At 49.1% G+C, this 14,670-nt stretch overlaps 1 protein-coding gene across 1 annotated transcript in view; it reads left to right on the top strand.

The window, feature by feature from the left end:
* LOC110165165 (titin-like) overlaps positions 1-14,670 on the top strand; it is a 243,161-nt gene that overhangs the window by 156,600 nt on the left and 71,891 nt on the right. Inside the window, 17 exon segments of the mRNA XM_055150484.1 lie at positions 592-718; positions 827-1,126; positions 1,228-1,346; positions 1,495-1,672; positions 1,775-2,059; positions 2,187-2,480; positions 2,632-2,931; positions 8,086-8,270; positions 8,372-8,501; positions 8,608-8,798; positions 10,302-10,731; positions 11,792-12,097; positions 12,369-12,550; positions 12,930-13,059; positions 13,223-13,374; positions 13,568-13,715; positions 14,342-14,507. Of these exon segments, the coding sequence (XP_055006459.1) occupies positions 592-718; positions 827-1,126; positions 1,228-1,346; positions 1,495-1,672; positions 1,775-2,059; positions 2,187-2,480; positions 2,632-2,931; positions 8,086-8,270; positions 8,372-8,501; positions 8,608-8,798; positions 10,302-10,731; positions 11,792-12,097; positions 12,369-12,550; positions 12,930-13,059; positions 13,223-13,374; positions 13,568-13,715; positions 14,342-14,507 (3,623 nt within the window).

Genomic DNA, 14,670 nt, shown 5'->3' on the forward strand with positions numbered 1-14,670 from the left:
CAACACCTCCACCCATCACACTCACCTCACCCAACACCTCCACCCATCCACCCACACACTTTCACCTCCACCAACACCTCCACCCATCACCACACTTTCACCTCACCCATCCACCTCCACCACCTCCACACCACCGCTCCACCCATCACACTTTCACCTCCACCCAACACCTCCACCCATCACACTTTCACCTCCACCCAACACCTCCACCCATCACACTTTCACCTCCACCCATCACACCTCCACCCATCACACTTCACCTCCACCCAACACTCACCCATCACACATTCACCTCCACCCACCTCACACACACTTTTCACCTCCACCCAACACCTCCACCCATCACACTTTCACCTCCACCCAACACCTCCACCCATCACACTTTCACCTCCACCCAACACCTCCACCCATCACACTTTCACCTCCACCCAACACCTCCACCCATCACACTTTCACCTCCACCCAACACCTCCACCCATCACACATTCACCTCCACCCAACACCTCCACCCATCACACTTTCACCTCCACCCAACACCTCCACCCATCACACATTCACCTCCACTCTGAAGTTCCTCCTCTTCTTGTTTAGGGCACATCGTTCCTCGTGCCGAAACTCATCGAGGGTAAGGAGTACATCTTCAGAGTCACAGCAGAAAACAAGATGGGCACCGGCGCCTCCTGCATCTCCGAACCCATGGTCGCCAAGAACATGTTCGGTAAGACCTGGTTTAGACCTGGTTTAGCCCTAGTTTAGACCTAGTTTAGTCCTGGTTTAGACCTGGTTTAGTCCTGGTTTAGACCTGGTTCTGCCCTCTCGCCCTCAGACCCGCCTGATGCCCCGAACACGCCACGGGTGCAGGAGGTGACGGCATCCAGTGCCAAACTGTCGTGGCACGAGCCCAAAGACAACGGCAGCCCGATCCTCGGCTATTGGATCGAGAGGAAGGAGGTGAACAGCAAACACTGGACCCGGGTGAACCGCGCCCTCCTCAACGCCCTGGAGGTCCGGGTCCAGGGTCTGCAGGAGGGACTCACCTACATCTTCAGAGTCTGCGCCGAGAACTTAGCCGGACCCGGACCCTTCAGCGAGCCGTCTGACCGAACCGTCGCCATGGACGCCATCTGTGAGTCACCGAGGGTCAGACGGGTTTAGACCTGGTTTAGTCCTTGTTTAGTCCTGGTCCATTCCTGGTCCAGTCCTGGTCTCACTCTGGTCTCTCCTCAGTGCCTCCTGGACCTCCGATACCTCGGGTCGTGGACACAGGAAAAGACTTTGTGATTTTGTCGTGGAAACCGCCTCTGTACAATGGAGGAGGAGACATCTCTGGGTACCACGTGGAGAAGGTCTGTACACCTGTCCTCACCTGTCCTCACCTGTCCTCACCTGTCCTCACCTGTCCTCACCTGTCCTCACCTGTCCTCACCTGTCCTCACCTGTCCTCACCTGTCCTCACCTGTCCTCACCTGTCCTCACCTGTCCTCCTGTCCGCAGATGATCGTCGGGGAGAAGGAGTGGAAACGTGCGACGGAACATCGTTGTAAAGATTTGACCTTCACTCCGACCGGTTTGACTGAAGGCGCTGATTATTATTTCCGTGTGATGGCGGTGAACGAGGCTGGACTCGGAGCGCCGGGAACCACCGACCCGGTGACCGTCAAGGAGCCAGAGGGTGAGGCCATAGGAGCACTAGTCCTGCTTTGGTCCTAGTGTAGTCTTGGTTCAGTTTTGGTTTAGTCCTGGTTCCCTGACCCTTGCCCCCTTCCGTCTTCAGAGTCCCCGTCAGTGGAGTTGGACGCCTCCGTGCGTAATGGCGTGATCATTCGTGCCGGCGAGCCGCTGCGTCTGCCGGCTGTGGTGACCGGACGCCCGCAGCCCACCGTCAAATGGACCAAAGAGGAGGCCGACCCGGATCCGGAGCGGGTCCAGGTGGAGACGCAGGGCAAAAACACCGCCCTCTTCATCAAAGTGACCACCAGAGCCGATCACGGCAAATACACCGTCACGGGCACCAACACCGGTGGCACCAAGAGCGCCGAAACACGCGTCGACGTCATGGGTGAGGCTGAGTCTGGGTTAGACCGGGTTTATGCCCTTTAAAGTCCTGGTTTAGTCCTGGTTTAGTCCTGGTTTAGTCCTGGTTTAGTCCTGGTTTAGTCCTGGTTAAGTCCTGGTTTGTGTCTCAGATGTTCCTGGGCCGGTTGTGGACCTCAAAACGGTGCAGGTGACAAAGAAGAACATCACGCTGGTGTGGAAGGACCCGGTGGACAACGGCGGCAGCGACATCATGGGCTACGTGGTCCTGAGGAAAGATTCCAACATGAAGCTTTTCCGGCAGCCGCTGGAGACGGCGTCGTGCAAGTGCGACGTTCAGGGGCTCCTCGCCAACGAGAGCTACGACTTCAGAGTCATCGCACGCAACAAGTACGGCGACGGAGTGCCCTCCGACCTGGGGCCCATCGTCGCCGAGGACCCCAAAGGTGAGGAACACGTCACAAACGCAGGGCCCACATTACGAGGCTCCGCCCACACCCCCACAGTACGAGGCTCCGCCCACAAGCCTACATCACCTGAAGTAAACGCCCCTTTTTAATACCCCACAGAGGTAAATGCCCGTTTTCTCTCTCGTAGGAACCCCGTCGGCGCCTGAGAAGCTGCACTACACCGACCGCGGTAAGACGACGGTGTCCCTGGCGTGGCAGCCGCCGCGCTGGGACGGGGGCAGCCCCATCACCGGGTACTACGTGGAGAAGATGAGGTCGGACAGCACAGAGTTCGACGTGGCCCACAGAAAGATCTTCACCGAGTGCCACGGGACCATCGAGAACCTGTCCGAGGGCCAGGAGTACCAGTTCAGAGTGAAGGCCGTGAACGAGGTCGGCGACGGAGAACCCAGCAAACCCATCACCGCCAAGATCCAGGATGACGAGAGTGAGGCCGGGTTTAGACCTGCTTTAGTCCTGGCTTACATCTGGTTTAGTCCTGGTTCAGACCTTGTTTAGTCCTGGTTCAGTCCTGGTTCAGTCCTGGTTTTAGTCCTGTTGAGTCCTGGAGTCCTGGTGTTAGTCCTGGTCCTGGTTTAGTCCTGGTTTAGTCCTGGTCCAGTCCTGGTTTAGTCCTGGTTTAGTCCTGTTAGTCCTGGTCCAGTCCTGGTTCAGTCCTGGTTTAGTCCTGGTTCAGTCCTGGTTTAGTCCTGGTTTCCAGTCCTGGTTTAGTCCTGGTCCAGTCCTGAGTCCTGAGTCCTGGTTAGTCCTGGTTAGTCCTGGTTGAGTCCTGTTTAGTCCTGGTCCAGTCCTGGTTCAGTCCTGGTTTAGTCCTGGTTAGTCCTAGTTTTAGTCCTGGTTGAGTCCTGGTTTTAGTCCTGGTTTAGTCCTGGTTCAGTCCTGGTGGTTTAGTCCTGGTTTAGTCCTGGTTTAGTCCTGGTCCTGTAGTCCTGGTGTAGTCCTGGTTCCAGTCCTGGTTCAGTCCTGGTTTAGTCCTGGTTTAGTCCTGGTTAGTCCTGGTTGAGTCCTGGTGTTAGTCCTGGTTTAGTCCTGGTTTCAGTCCTGGTTTAGTCCTGGTTTAGTCCTGGTTTAGTCCTGGTTTAGTCCTGGTTAGTCCTGGTAGTCCTGAGTCCTTTAGTCCTGGTTTAGTCCTGGTTCAGTCCTGGTTTAGTCCTGGTTCAGTCCTGGTTTAGTCCTGGTTTAAGTCCTGGGTCCTGGTTGAGTCCTGGTTGAGTCCTGGTTTAGTCCTGGTTGAGTCCTGGTTGAGTCCTGGTTGAGTCCTGGTTTAGTCCTGGTTCAGTCCTGGTTCAGTCCTGGTTCAGTCCTGGTTTAGTCCTGGTTGAGTCCTGGTCCAGTCCTGGTGTAGTCCTGGTTCAGTCCTGGTTTAGTCCTGGTTGAGTCCTGGTTGAGTCCTGGTTTAGTCCTGGTTGAGTCCTGGTTGAGTCCTGGTTTAGTCCTGGTTTAGTCCTGGTTAGTCTGGTTGATAGTCCTGGTTAGTCCTGGTTGAGTCCTGGTTGGAGTCCTGGTTGAGTCCTGGTTGAGTCCTGGTTTAGTCCTGGTTCCTGGTTTAGTCCTGGTTAGTCCTGGTTGAGTCCTGGTTGAGTCCTGGTGGTTAGTCCGTTGGTAGTCCTGGTTGAGTCCTGGTCCTGAGTCCTGGTTTAGTCCTGGTTTAGTCCTGGTTTAGTCCTGGTTGAGTCCTGGTTTAGTCCTGGTTGAGTCCTGGTTCAGTCCTGGTTTAGACCTGGTTTAGTCCTGGTTTAGTCCTGGTTTAGTCCTGGTTTGAGTCCTGGTTGAGTCCTGGTTTAGTCCTGGTTTAGTCCTGGTTTAGTCCTGGTTGAGTCCTGGTTCAGTCCTGGTTCAGTCCTGGTTGAGTCCTGGTTGAGTCCTGGTTCAGTCCTGGTTGAGTCCTGGTTTAGTCCTGGTTCAGTCCTGGTTTAGTCCTGGTTTAGTCCTGGTTGAGTCCTGGTTTAGTCCTGGTTGAGTCCTGGTTTAGTCCTGGTTTAGTCCTGGTTGAGTCCTGGTTTAGTCCTGGTTTGAGTCCTGGTTTAGTCCTGGTTTAGTCCTGGTTGAGTCCTGGTTTAGTCCTGGTCCTGGTTGAGTCCTGGTTGAGTCCTGGTTTAGTCCTGGTTCAGTCCTGGTCCTGGTTGAGTCCTGGTTTAGTCCTGGTTCAGTCCTGGTCCTGGTTGAGTCCTGGTTCAGTCCTGGTTCAGTCCTGGTTGAGTCCTGGTTTAGTCCTGGTTTAGTCCTGGTTCAGTCCTGGTTCAGTCCTGGTTTAGTCCTGGTTTAGTCCTGGTTTAGTCCTGGTTGAGTCCTGGTTGAGTCCTGGTTTAGTCCTGGTTTAGTCCTGGTTGAGTCCTGGTTGAGTCCTGGTTTAGTCCTGGTTTAGTCCTGGTTGAGTCCTGGTTTAGTCCTGGTTGAGTCCTGGTTTAGTCCTGGTTTAGTCCTGGTTTAGTCCTGGTTGAGTCCTGGTTTAGTCCTGGTTGAGTCCTGGTTGAGTCCTGGTTGTCCTGGTTAGTCCTGGTTGAGTCCTGGTTGGAGTCCTGGTTGAGTCCTGGTTCAGTCCTGTTGAGTCCTGGTTTAGTCCTGGTTTAGTCCTGGTTTCAGTCCTGGTTTCAGTCCTGGTCCTGGAGTCCTGGTTTAGTCCTGGTCCTTTAGTCCTGGTTGAGTCCTGGTTTAGTCCTGGTTTAGTCCTGGTTGAGTCCTAGTCCTGGTTAGTCCTGGTTAGTCCTGGTTTAGTCCTGGTCCTGGTTAGTCCTGGTTGAGTCCTGGTTGAGTCCTGGTTGAGTCCTGGTTTAGTCCTGGTTTAGTCCTGGTTTAGTCCTGGTTAAGTCCTGGTTTAGTCCTGGTCCTGGTTTGAGTCCTGGTTTAGTCCTGGTTTAGTCCTGGTTCCAGTCCTGGTTTAGTCCTGGTTTTTAGTCCTGGTTAGTCCTGGTTGAGTCCTGGTGAGTCCTGGGTCCTGGTTAGTCCTGGTTTAGTCCTGGTTTGAGTCCTGGTTGAGTCCTGGTTGAGTCCTGGTTGAGTCCTGGTTTAGTCCTGGTTGAGTCCTGGTTTAGTCCTGGTTTAGTCCTGGTTTAGTCCTGGTTGAGTCCTGGTTGAGTCCTGGTTGAGTCCTGGTTGAGTCCTGTTTAGTCCTGGTTGAGTCCTGGTTTAGTCCTGGTTTAGTCCTGGTTTAGTCCTGGTTTGAGTCCTGGTTGAGTCCTGGTTGAGTCCTGGTTGAGTCCTGGTTGAGTCCTGGTTTAGTCCTGGTTGAGTCCTGGTTCAGTCCTGGTTTAGTCCTGGTTAGTCCTGGTTTAGTCCTGGTTTAGTCCTGGTTGAGTCCTGGTTGAGTCCTGGTTGAGTCCTGGTTGAGTCCTGGTTTAGTCCTGGTTTAGACCTGGTTTAGTCCTGGTTGAGTCCTGGTTGAGTCCTGGTTGAGTCCTGGTTTAGTCCTGGTTGAGTCCTGGTTGAGTCCTGGTTTAGTCCTGGTTTAGTCCTGGTTTAGTCCTGGTTTAGTCCTGGTTGAGTCCTGTTTGAGTCCTGTTTAGTCCTGGTTTAGTCCTGGTTTAGTCCTGGTTTAGTCCTGGTTGTTTAGTCCTGGTTTAGTCCTGGTTTAGTCCTGGTTTAGTCCTGGTTGAGTCCTGGTTTAGTCCTGGTTGAGTCCTGGTTTAGTCCTGGTTTAGTCCTGGTTTGAGTCCTGGTTGAGTCCTGGTTGAGTCCTGGTTGAGTCCTGGTTTAGTCCTGGTTGAGTCCTGGTTGAGTCCTGGTTGAGTCCTGGTTGAGTCCTGGTTGAGTCCTGGTTTAGACCTGGTTTAGTCCTGTTTAGTCCTGGGTTTAGTCCTGGTTTAGTCCTGGTTTGAGTCCTGGTTTAGACCTGGTTGAGTCCTGGTTGAGTCCTGGTTGGTTGAGTCCTGGTTGAGTCCTGGTTGAGTTCTGGTTTAGTCCTTGTTTAGACCTGGTTGAGTCCTGGTTTAGTCCTGGTTGGTTTAGTCCTGGTTTTAGTCCTGGTTTAGTCCTGGTTTAGTCCTGGTTTAGTCCTGGTTTAGTCCTGGTTTGAGTCCTGGTCCTGGTTTTAGTCCTGGTTGAGTCCTGGTTTAGTCCTGGTTTAGTCCTGGTTTAGTCCTGGTTGAGTCCTGGTTTAGTCCTGGTTGAGTCCTGGTTAGTCCTGGTTTAGTCCTGGTTGAGTCCTGGTTTAGTCCTGGTTGAGTCCTGGTTTAGTCCTGGTTGAGTCCTGGTTTAGTCCTGGTTGAGTCCTGGTTTAGTCCTGGTTTAGACCTGGTTTAGTCCTGGTTTAGTCCTGGTTGAGTCCTGGTTTAGTCCTGGTTTAGTCCTGGTTGAGTCCTGGTTTAGTCCTGGTTTAGACCTGGTTGAGTCCTGGTTTAGTCCTGGTTTAGTCCTGGTTTAGTCCTGGTTTAGTCCTGGTTGAGTCCTGGTTGAGTCCTGGTTTAGTCCTGGTTTAGAGTCCTGGTTGAGTCCTGGTTTAGTCCTGGTTGAGTCCTGGTTGAGTCCTGATTTAGTCCTGGTTTAGTCCTGGTTTAGTCCTGGTTTAGTCCTGGTTGAGTCCTGGTTTAGTCCTGGTTTAGTCCTGGTTGAGTCCTGGTTCAGTCCTGGTTTAGACCTGGTTGAGTCCTGGTTGAGTCCTGGTTTAGACCTGGTTTAGTCCTGGTTTAGTCCTGGTTGAGTCCTGGTTGAGTCCTGGTTTAGTCCTGGTTTAGACCTGGTTGAGTCCTGGTTTAGTCCTGGTTTAGACCTGGTTTAGTCCTGGTTTAGACCTGGTTTAGTCCTGGTTTAGAGTCCTGGTTGAGTCCTGGTTTAGTCCTGGTTTAGTCCTGTTTAGTCCTGGTTGAGTCCTGGTTGAGTCCTGGTTGAGTCCTGGTTGAGTCCTGGTTGAGTCCTGGTTGAGTCCTGGTTTAGACCTGGTTGAGTCCTGGTTGAGTCCTGGTTTAGTCCTGGTTTGAGTCCTGGTTTAGTCCTGGTTTAGTCCTGGTTTAGACCTGGTTTAGACCTGGTTTAGTCCTGGTTTAGAGTCCTGGTTGAGTCCTGGTTGAGTCCTGGTTTAGTCCTGGTTGAGTCCTGGTTGAGTCCTGGTTGAGTCCTGGTTTAGTCCTGGTTGAGTCCTGGTTGAGTCCTGGTTGAGTCCTGGTTTAGTCCTGGTTTAGACCTGGTTTAGAGTCCTGGTTTAGTCCTGGTTGAGTCCTGGTTGAGTCCTGGTTTAGTCCTGGTTGAGTCCTGGTTTAGTCCTGGTTTAGTCCTGGTTTAGACCTGGTTTAGACCTGGTTTAGTCCTGGTTGAGTCCTGGTTGAGTCCTGGTGTAGTCCTGGTTGAGTCCTGGTTGAGTCCTGGTTTAGACCTGGTTTAGACCTGGTTGAGTCCTGGTTTAGTCCTGGTTGAGTCCTGGTTTAGTCCTGGTTGAGTCCTGGTTTAGTCCTGGTTGAGTCCTGGTTGAGTCCTGGTTTAGTCCTGGTTGAGTCCTGGTTTGAGTCCTGGTTGAGTCCTGGTTGAGTCCTGGTTTAGTCCTGGTTGAGTCCTGGTTGAGTCCTGGTTTAGTCCTGGTTTAGTCCTGGTTGAGTCCTGGTTGAGTCCTGGTTTAGTCCTGGTTTAGTCTGATCTCTGATGTTCTCCGCAGTTCCTCCGTCCATCGCGATGTTGCGTTTCTTCAAGAATAACGCCCTGATCATCCGTAAAGGCGGCGCCGTGGACCTGCCCGCCGAGGTCAAGGGACTTCCTCTGCCCACGTTCACCTGGTACCGCGACGACGTGCCCATCGAGGTCAAACCCGACGACGAGAGGATGACCATGGAGTCCGAGGAGGTGGGTCCAAACCTAAACTCTCAAACTCATCACACGACATCACACGCCGTCCCACAGTTTGAGACGCCCTGACTGAACGCACTTCCCCTCCCGTCCTGCAGGTGGACCGCACCACCCTGAGGACCAAGATCTCCATCCCTCAGTCTGTGCGCCAGGACAAAGGAAACTACAAACTGTACGCCGAGAACATGTACGGCAAAGCCGCGCACACCATCCGCGTCGAGATCCTCGGTAAGGCCCACGACAAACCTGCTCTAGTCCTGGTCAAGTCCTGGTCTGGTCTCGGTTTAGTCCTGTTTATTCTTCTTCTTCTTCTGACCCTCCCTGTGTCCGTCAGACCGGCCGCTCCCTCCCAGGAACGTGGTGATTTCCGACGTGCGTTCGGACTCGTGTTATCTGACCTGGGACGCGCCCGAGGACAACGGCGGCTCTGACATCACCAATTACATCGTCGAGAAACGCGACGCCAGCAAAAAGAAATCTGACTACGACGTGCTGACGGTGAACCTGATCGACCGGCGCTACGGAGTAAGAACCGGACGCCACGTACAACATACAAATAATAAATAATATAAATAATACAAATAATATAAATAATACAAATAATACAAATAATAAATAAATAATAATAAATAATACAAATAATACAAATAATATAAATAATACATAATAATATAAATAATATAAATAATACAAATAATAAATATAATAAATAATACAAATAATATAAATAATATAAATAATACAAATAATAATAATAAATAATATAAATAATACAAATAAAAATAAATAATAAATAATAATATAAATAATACAAATAATACAAATAATAAATAATATAAATAATACAAATAAATAAATAAATAATACAAATAATATAAATAATATAAATAATACAAATAAATAAATAAATAATAAATAATACAAATAAATAATATAAATAATATAAATAATACAAATAAATAAATAATACAAATAATATAAATAATAAAATAATATAAATAATACAAATAATATAAATAATACAAATAATAAATATATAAATAATACAATAATATAAATAATACAAATAATACAAATAATAAATAATATAAATAAATAATACAATAAATAAATAATACAATAAATAATATAAATAATACAAATAATATAAATAATACAAATAATATAAATAATACAAATAATACAAATAATACAAATAATAAATAATATAAATAATACAAATAATATAAATAATACAAATAATATAAATAATACAATAAATAATATAAATAATACAAATAATATAAATAATAAATAAATAATAAATAATATAAATAATATAAATAATAAATAAATAATACAAATAATAATAAATAATATAAATAATACATAAATAAATAAATAATATAAATAATACAAATAAATAATAATAAATAATAATATAAATAATACAAATAATATAAATAATATAAATAATACAAATAATATAAATAATACAAATAATATAAATAATACAAATAAATAATAATAAATAATATAAATAATACAAATAATACAAATAATATAAATAATACAAATAATACAAATAATATAAATAATAAATAAATAAATAATACAATAATAAATAATACAAATAATATAAATAATATAAATAATATAAATAATATAAATAATACAAATAATACAAATAATAATAAATAATACAAATAATATAATATAAATAATATAAATAATAATACAAATAATAAATAATATAAATAAATAATATAAATAATACAAATAATATAAATAAATAATATACAGAGAACGTAGAAAGAACGTAGAACATTTATAGAACATACACTGAACATATATACACACTTATATATATGTTTTATATATATAATATAATGTATATAATATAATATGATATGATATAATATAATAAATATACAATAAAATAATATATATAATAAATATAATCTGTATGTTTTATGTTTATTCACTCACGTGTCCTCCGCAGGGGTACTATCTGCAGTGTTCCTATAATAACTCGTGTGTCCTTCCCAGGTGTACAAACTGGACTTTAACGGACAGTTCCAGTTCAGGATCAAAGCAGAAAACAAATACGGCGTGAGCGACGGCTGCGAGTCGGAGAAGGTGCAGCTCCGTGACCCGTTCGGACTTCCCGGACCTCCCAGAAACCCTCAGATCATCGCCGCCACCGCCACCACCATGACGGTGACGTGGGAGCCCCCGCTGGAGAACGGCGGCTCGTCGATCCAGGGTTACTGGCTGGAGAAGCGCGAGCGCGGCGCCGTGTACTGGGGGCGGGTCAACCGCAGCCCCGTCACCAAACCGGCCGTGCGCGGTCTGCAGTACACCATCCTGCGCCTCATCGAGGGCACCGAGTACCAGTTTAGAGTCGCCGCCCAGAACGCCGCCGGCGTAGGACCCCCGAGTGAAGGAACACAGTGTCGCTTCGCCGTCGACCCCTGCAGTGAGTACTGCAGAGTACTGCAGAGTACTACAGAGTACTACAGAGTACTGCAGAGTACTACAGAGTACTGCAGAGTACTGCAGAGTACTACAGAGTACTACAGAGTACTACAGAGTACAGAGTACAGAGTACAGAGTACTACAGAGTACTGCAGAGTACTACAGAGTACTACAGAGTACTGCAGAGTACTACAGAGTACTACAGAGTACTACAGAGTACTACAGAGTACTGCAGAGTACTGCAGAGTACTACAGAGTACTACAGAGTACTGCAGAGTACTGCAGAGTACTACAGAGTACTGCAGAGTACTGCAGAGTACTACAGAGTACTACAGAGTACTGCAGAGTACTGCAGAGTACTGCAGAGTACTACAGAGTACTACAGAGTATACTGCAGCATACAGCAATAGTAGTAGTAGCAGTAGTAGTAGCAGCAGTAGCAGTAGTAGTAGTAGTAGCAGCAGTAGCAGTAGCAGTAGTAGTAGCAGTAGCAGTAGTAGTAGCAGTAGTAGCAGTAGCAGCAGTAGCAGTAGCAGTAGTAGTAGCAGTAGCAGTAGCAGCAGTAGCAGTAGCAGTAGTAGTAGTAGTAGTAGCAGTAGCAGTAGTAGTAGTAGCAGCAGTAGCAGTAGTAGTAGTAGTAGCAGCAGTAGCAGTAGCAGCAGTAGTAGCAGTAGCAGTAGTAGTAGTAGTAGTAGCAGTAGCAGTAGCAGTAGCAGTAGCAGTAGTAGCAGTAGTAGTAGTAGCAGTAGTAGTAGTAGTAGTAGCAGTAGTAGTAGCAGTAGTAGTAGCAGTAGTAGCAGTAGCAGTAGTAGTAGTAGTAGCAGTAGCAGTAGTAGCAGCAGTAGCAGCAGCAGCAGTAGTAGCAGCAGTAGCAGTAGTAGTAGTAGCAGTAGTAGCAGTAGTAGTAGCAGTAGCGTAGTAGTAGTAGTAGTAGTAGTAGTAGCAGTAGCAGTAGTAGTAGTAGCAGTAGTAGTAGTAGCAGTAGCAGTAGCAGTAGCAGTAGCAGTAGTAGTAGTAGTAGTATGATGCCCTCTCTTCACTCGCTCCTCGCCTCTCCGCAGACCCGCCTGGGCCTCCTCTGGACCTGCAGGTGCGGGATAAGACCAAGTCGACGGTGAGTCTGAGCTGGAGTCCTCCGGAGAAGGACGGCGGCGCCCCGGTGCGCGGGTACGTGATCGAAGCCCACGAGGAGGGCATGGCCGAGTGGAAACGCCTGACCACCCCCGAAAAACCGCACATCGTCACCGACTTCGTCGTCCCCAACCTCCGCGAGAACCGCAAAGCCCGTTTCAGAGTGTACGCCGTGAACGCCGCCGGCCTGTCCGAGCCCGCCGTCACCAAAGACGTCATGGTGCAGGACATCCTGAGTGAGTACTGGGTTTAGACCGGGTTCAGACCGGGTTCAGACCGGGTTTAGACCGGGTTCAGACCGGGTTTAGACCGGGTTCAGACCGGGTTCAGACCGGGTTCAGACCGGGTTCAGACCGGGTTCAGACCGGGTTTCAGACCGGGTTCAGACCGGGTTCAGACCGGGTTTAGACCGGTTTCAGACCGGGTTTAGACCGGGTTCAGACCGGGTTTAGACCGGGTTCAGACCGGTTTTAGACCGGGTTTAACCCTGCTCTCTCTCTGTTCCAGTCGAGCCCATGTTGACCCTTGACCTCAGCGCTAACGAGCTGCTGAACATTCGCGCTGGGACGACGCTGCAGATCCCCGTGTCCGTGAGCGGGCGCCCGCTGCCCAACATCACCTGGACCTACGACGGAACCGCCGAGACCGAGAAGAAGAACGAGAGACACACACTGCCCCTGGACGCTGAGGTCTCAGTCCTGGTTTAGTCCTGGTTTAGTCCTGGTTTAGTCCTGATTTAGTCCTGGTTTAGTCCTGGTTTAGTCCTGTTTAGTCCTGATTTAGTCCTGATTTAGTCCTGGTTTAGTCCTGGTTTAGTCCTGGTTTAGTCCTGATTTAGTCCTGATTTAGTCCTGGTTTAGTCCTGGTTTAGTCCTGATTTAGTCCTGATTTAGTCCTGGTTTAGTCCTGGTTTAGTCCTGATTTAGTCCTGATTTAGTCCTGGTTTAGTCCTGGTTTAGTCCTGGTTTAGTCCTGATTTAGTCCTGGTTTAGTCCTGGTTTAGTCCTGGTTTAGTACCTCTTTAGACCTGTTTTAGTCCTGGTCCTGACCCAGTTCTGGTTGCTTCAGATCTACACGTCGGACACAAAGACGGAGGTTGTGATCTCGGAGTCTAAGATGTGCCACACCGGCCGTTACATCATCAACGGCGAGAGCCCAGCCGGACACAAGGTCCTGAAGGTCCGGGTCAACGTGCTCGGTGAGTCCTGCCCCAAACCGGACCGGGTCTAGACCAGAATTAGACCTGCTTCAGACCTGGTTTAATCCTGGTTTAGACCTGGATTTAGTTGAGTTTCGCTTGTATTTGTTGAGAATCTCTGAAGCTCGTCTTTAATCCTCTGACCTCTGACCCCTGACCACAGACCTGCCCGGCGCGCCCAGGGACCTGAAGGTCAGCGACGTGACTCGAGGCACCTGCAGACTGACCTGGAAACCTCCTGAGAGCGACGGAGGAGAACACATCAAGAGCTACTTCATCGAGAAGAAGACCACCACCGGCAAGGCCTGGACCAAGGTCTGGACCAGGACTAAACCAGGACTAAACCAGGACTAAACCAGGACTAAACCAGGACTAAAACAGGACTAAACCAGAACTGAAACTGGACTGAAACTGGACTATTATTGGTCTAAAACATCAGACTATAAAGACCAGCACCCAGTGGGACAAAGCTTGGATCTGAACCAGACTTAACGGGTCCTTTTGGCAGGTGAACCCGACCTGCTCGGCCCAGTCCCTGGTGGTACCGGACCTGATCGACGGGCAGGAGTACATCTTCAGGGTCAAGGCTGAGAACCGCTTTGGGTTTGGACCCTACACCGAGACCCCCGACGGAACCAGAGCCAGAGATCCCATCCGTAAGTCCGCCTAAAACCCTCCGAACCAGAGCCAGAACCAGACCAGAACCAGGGCCATACAAGAGCTAGTCCAGTCCTAGTCCAGTCCTAGCCCAGTCCTAGCCCAGTCCTAGTCCAGTCCTAGTCCAGTCCTAGCCCAGTCCTAGTCCAGTCCTAGTCCAGTCCTAGTCCAGTCCAGTCCTAGCCCAGTCCTAGTCCAGTCCTAGTCCAGTCCTAGTCCAGTCCTAGTCCTAGTCCTAGTCCTAGTCCAGTCCTAGTCCAGTCCTAGTCCAGTCCAGTCCTAGTCCAGTCCTAGTCCAGTCCTAGTCCAGTCCTAGTCCAGTCCTAGTCCAGTCCTAGCCAGTCCTAGTCCTAGTCCAGTCCAGTCCTAGTCCAAGTCCTAGTCCAGTCCTAGTCCAGTCCTAGTCCAGTCATAGCCCAGTCCTAGCCCAGTCCTAGTCCAGTCCTAGTCCAGTCCTAGCCCAGTCCTAGTCCAGTCCTAGTCCAGTCCTAGTCCAGTCCTAGCCCAGTCCTAGTCCAGTCCTAGTCCAGTCCTAGCCCAGTCCTAGTCCAGTCCTAGTCCAGTCTTAGTCCTGGTTTGTGTGATTTTTGAGCACTTGTCTAAGCCCCGCCCCCTGTGCCCGCAGACCCACCGGACCCGCCCACTCGTCTGAAGATTGTTGGCGTGAAGAAGGGCGTGGTGTCCCTGAGCTGGAAGGCCCCGAAGAACGACGGGGGCGCACCTGTCACCCACTACAGCGTGGACCTGCTCTGCTGGGACGCCAGCGGGGCGCAGAAGGAGGGCTGGATGAGGTACTGCCCCCGGGGGAGGGTACGGGGGGGGGCAGAGGGGGGCAGAGGGCGGGTACAACGGGAGAATGCCAGGGGGCACAGAGAGGGGGGGTGATGCCACCAGGTGCGCCTCGTTCCCTCACATCGTGACGTCATGTGGTGATGTCATGTGGTGACGTCATGT

Source organism: Boleophthalmus pectinirostris, unplaced genomic scaffold (assembly GCF_026225935.1).
Source record: "Boleophthalmus pectinirostris isolate CB_2022bp ecotype Guang Dong unplaced genomic scaffold, ASM2622593v1 HiC_scaffold_1, whole genome shotgun sequence".
NCBI lineage: Eukaryota > Metazoa > Chordata > Actinopteri > Gobiiformes > Gobiidae > Boleophthalmus > Boleophthalmus pectinirostris.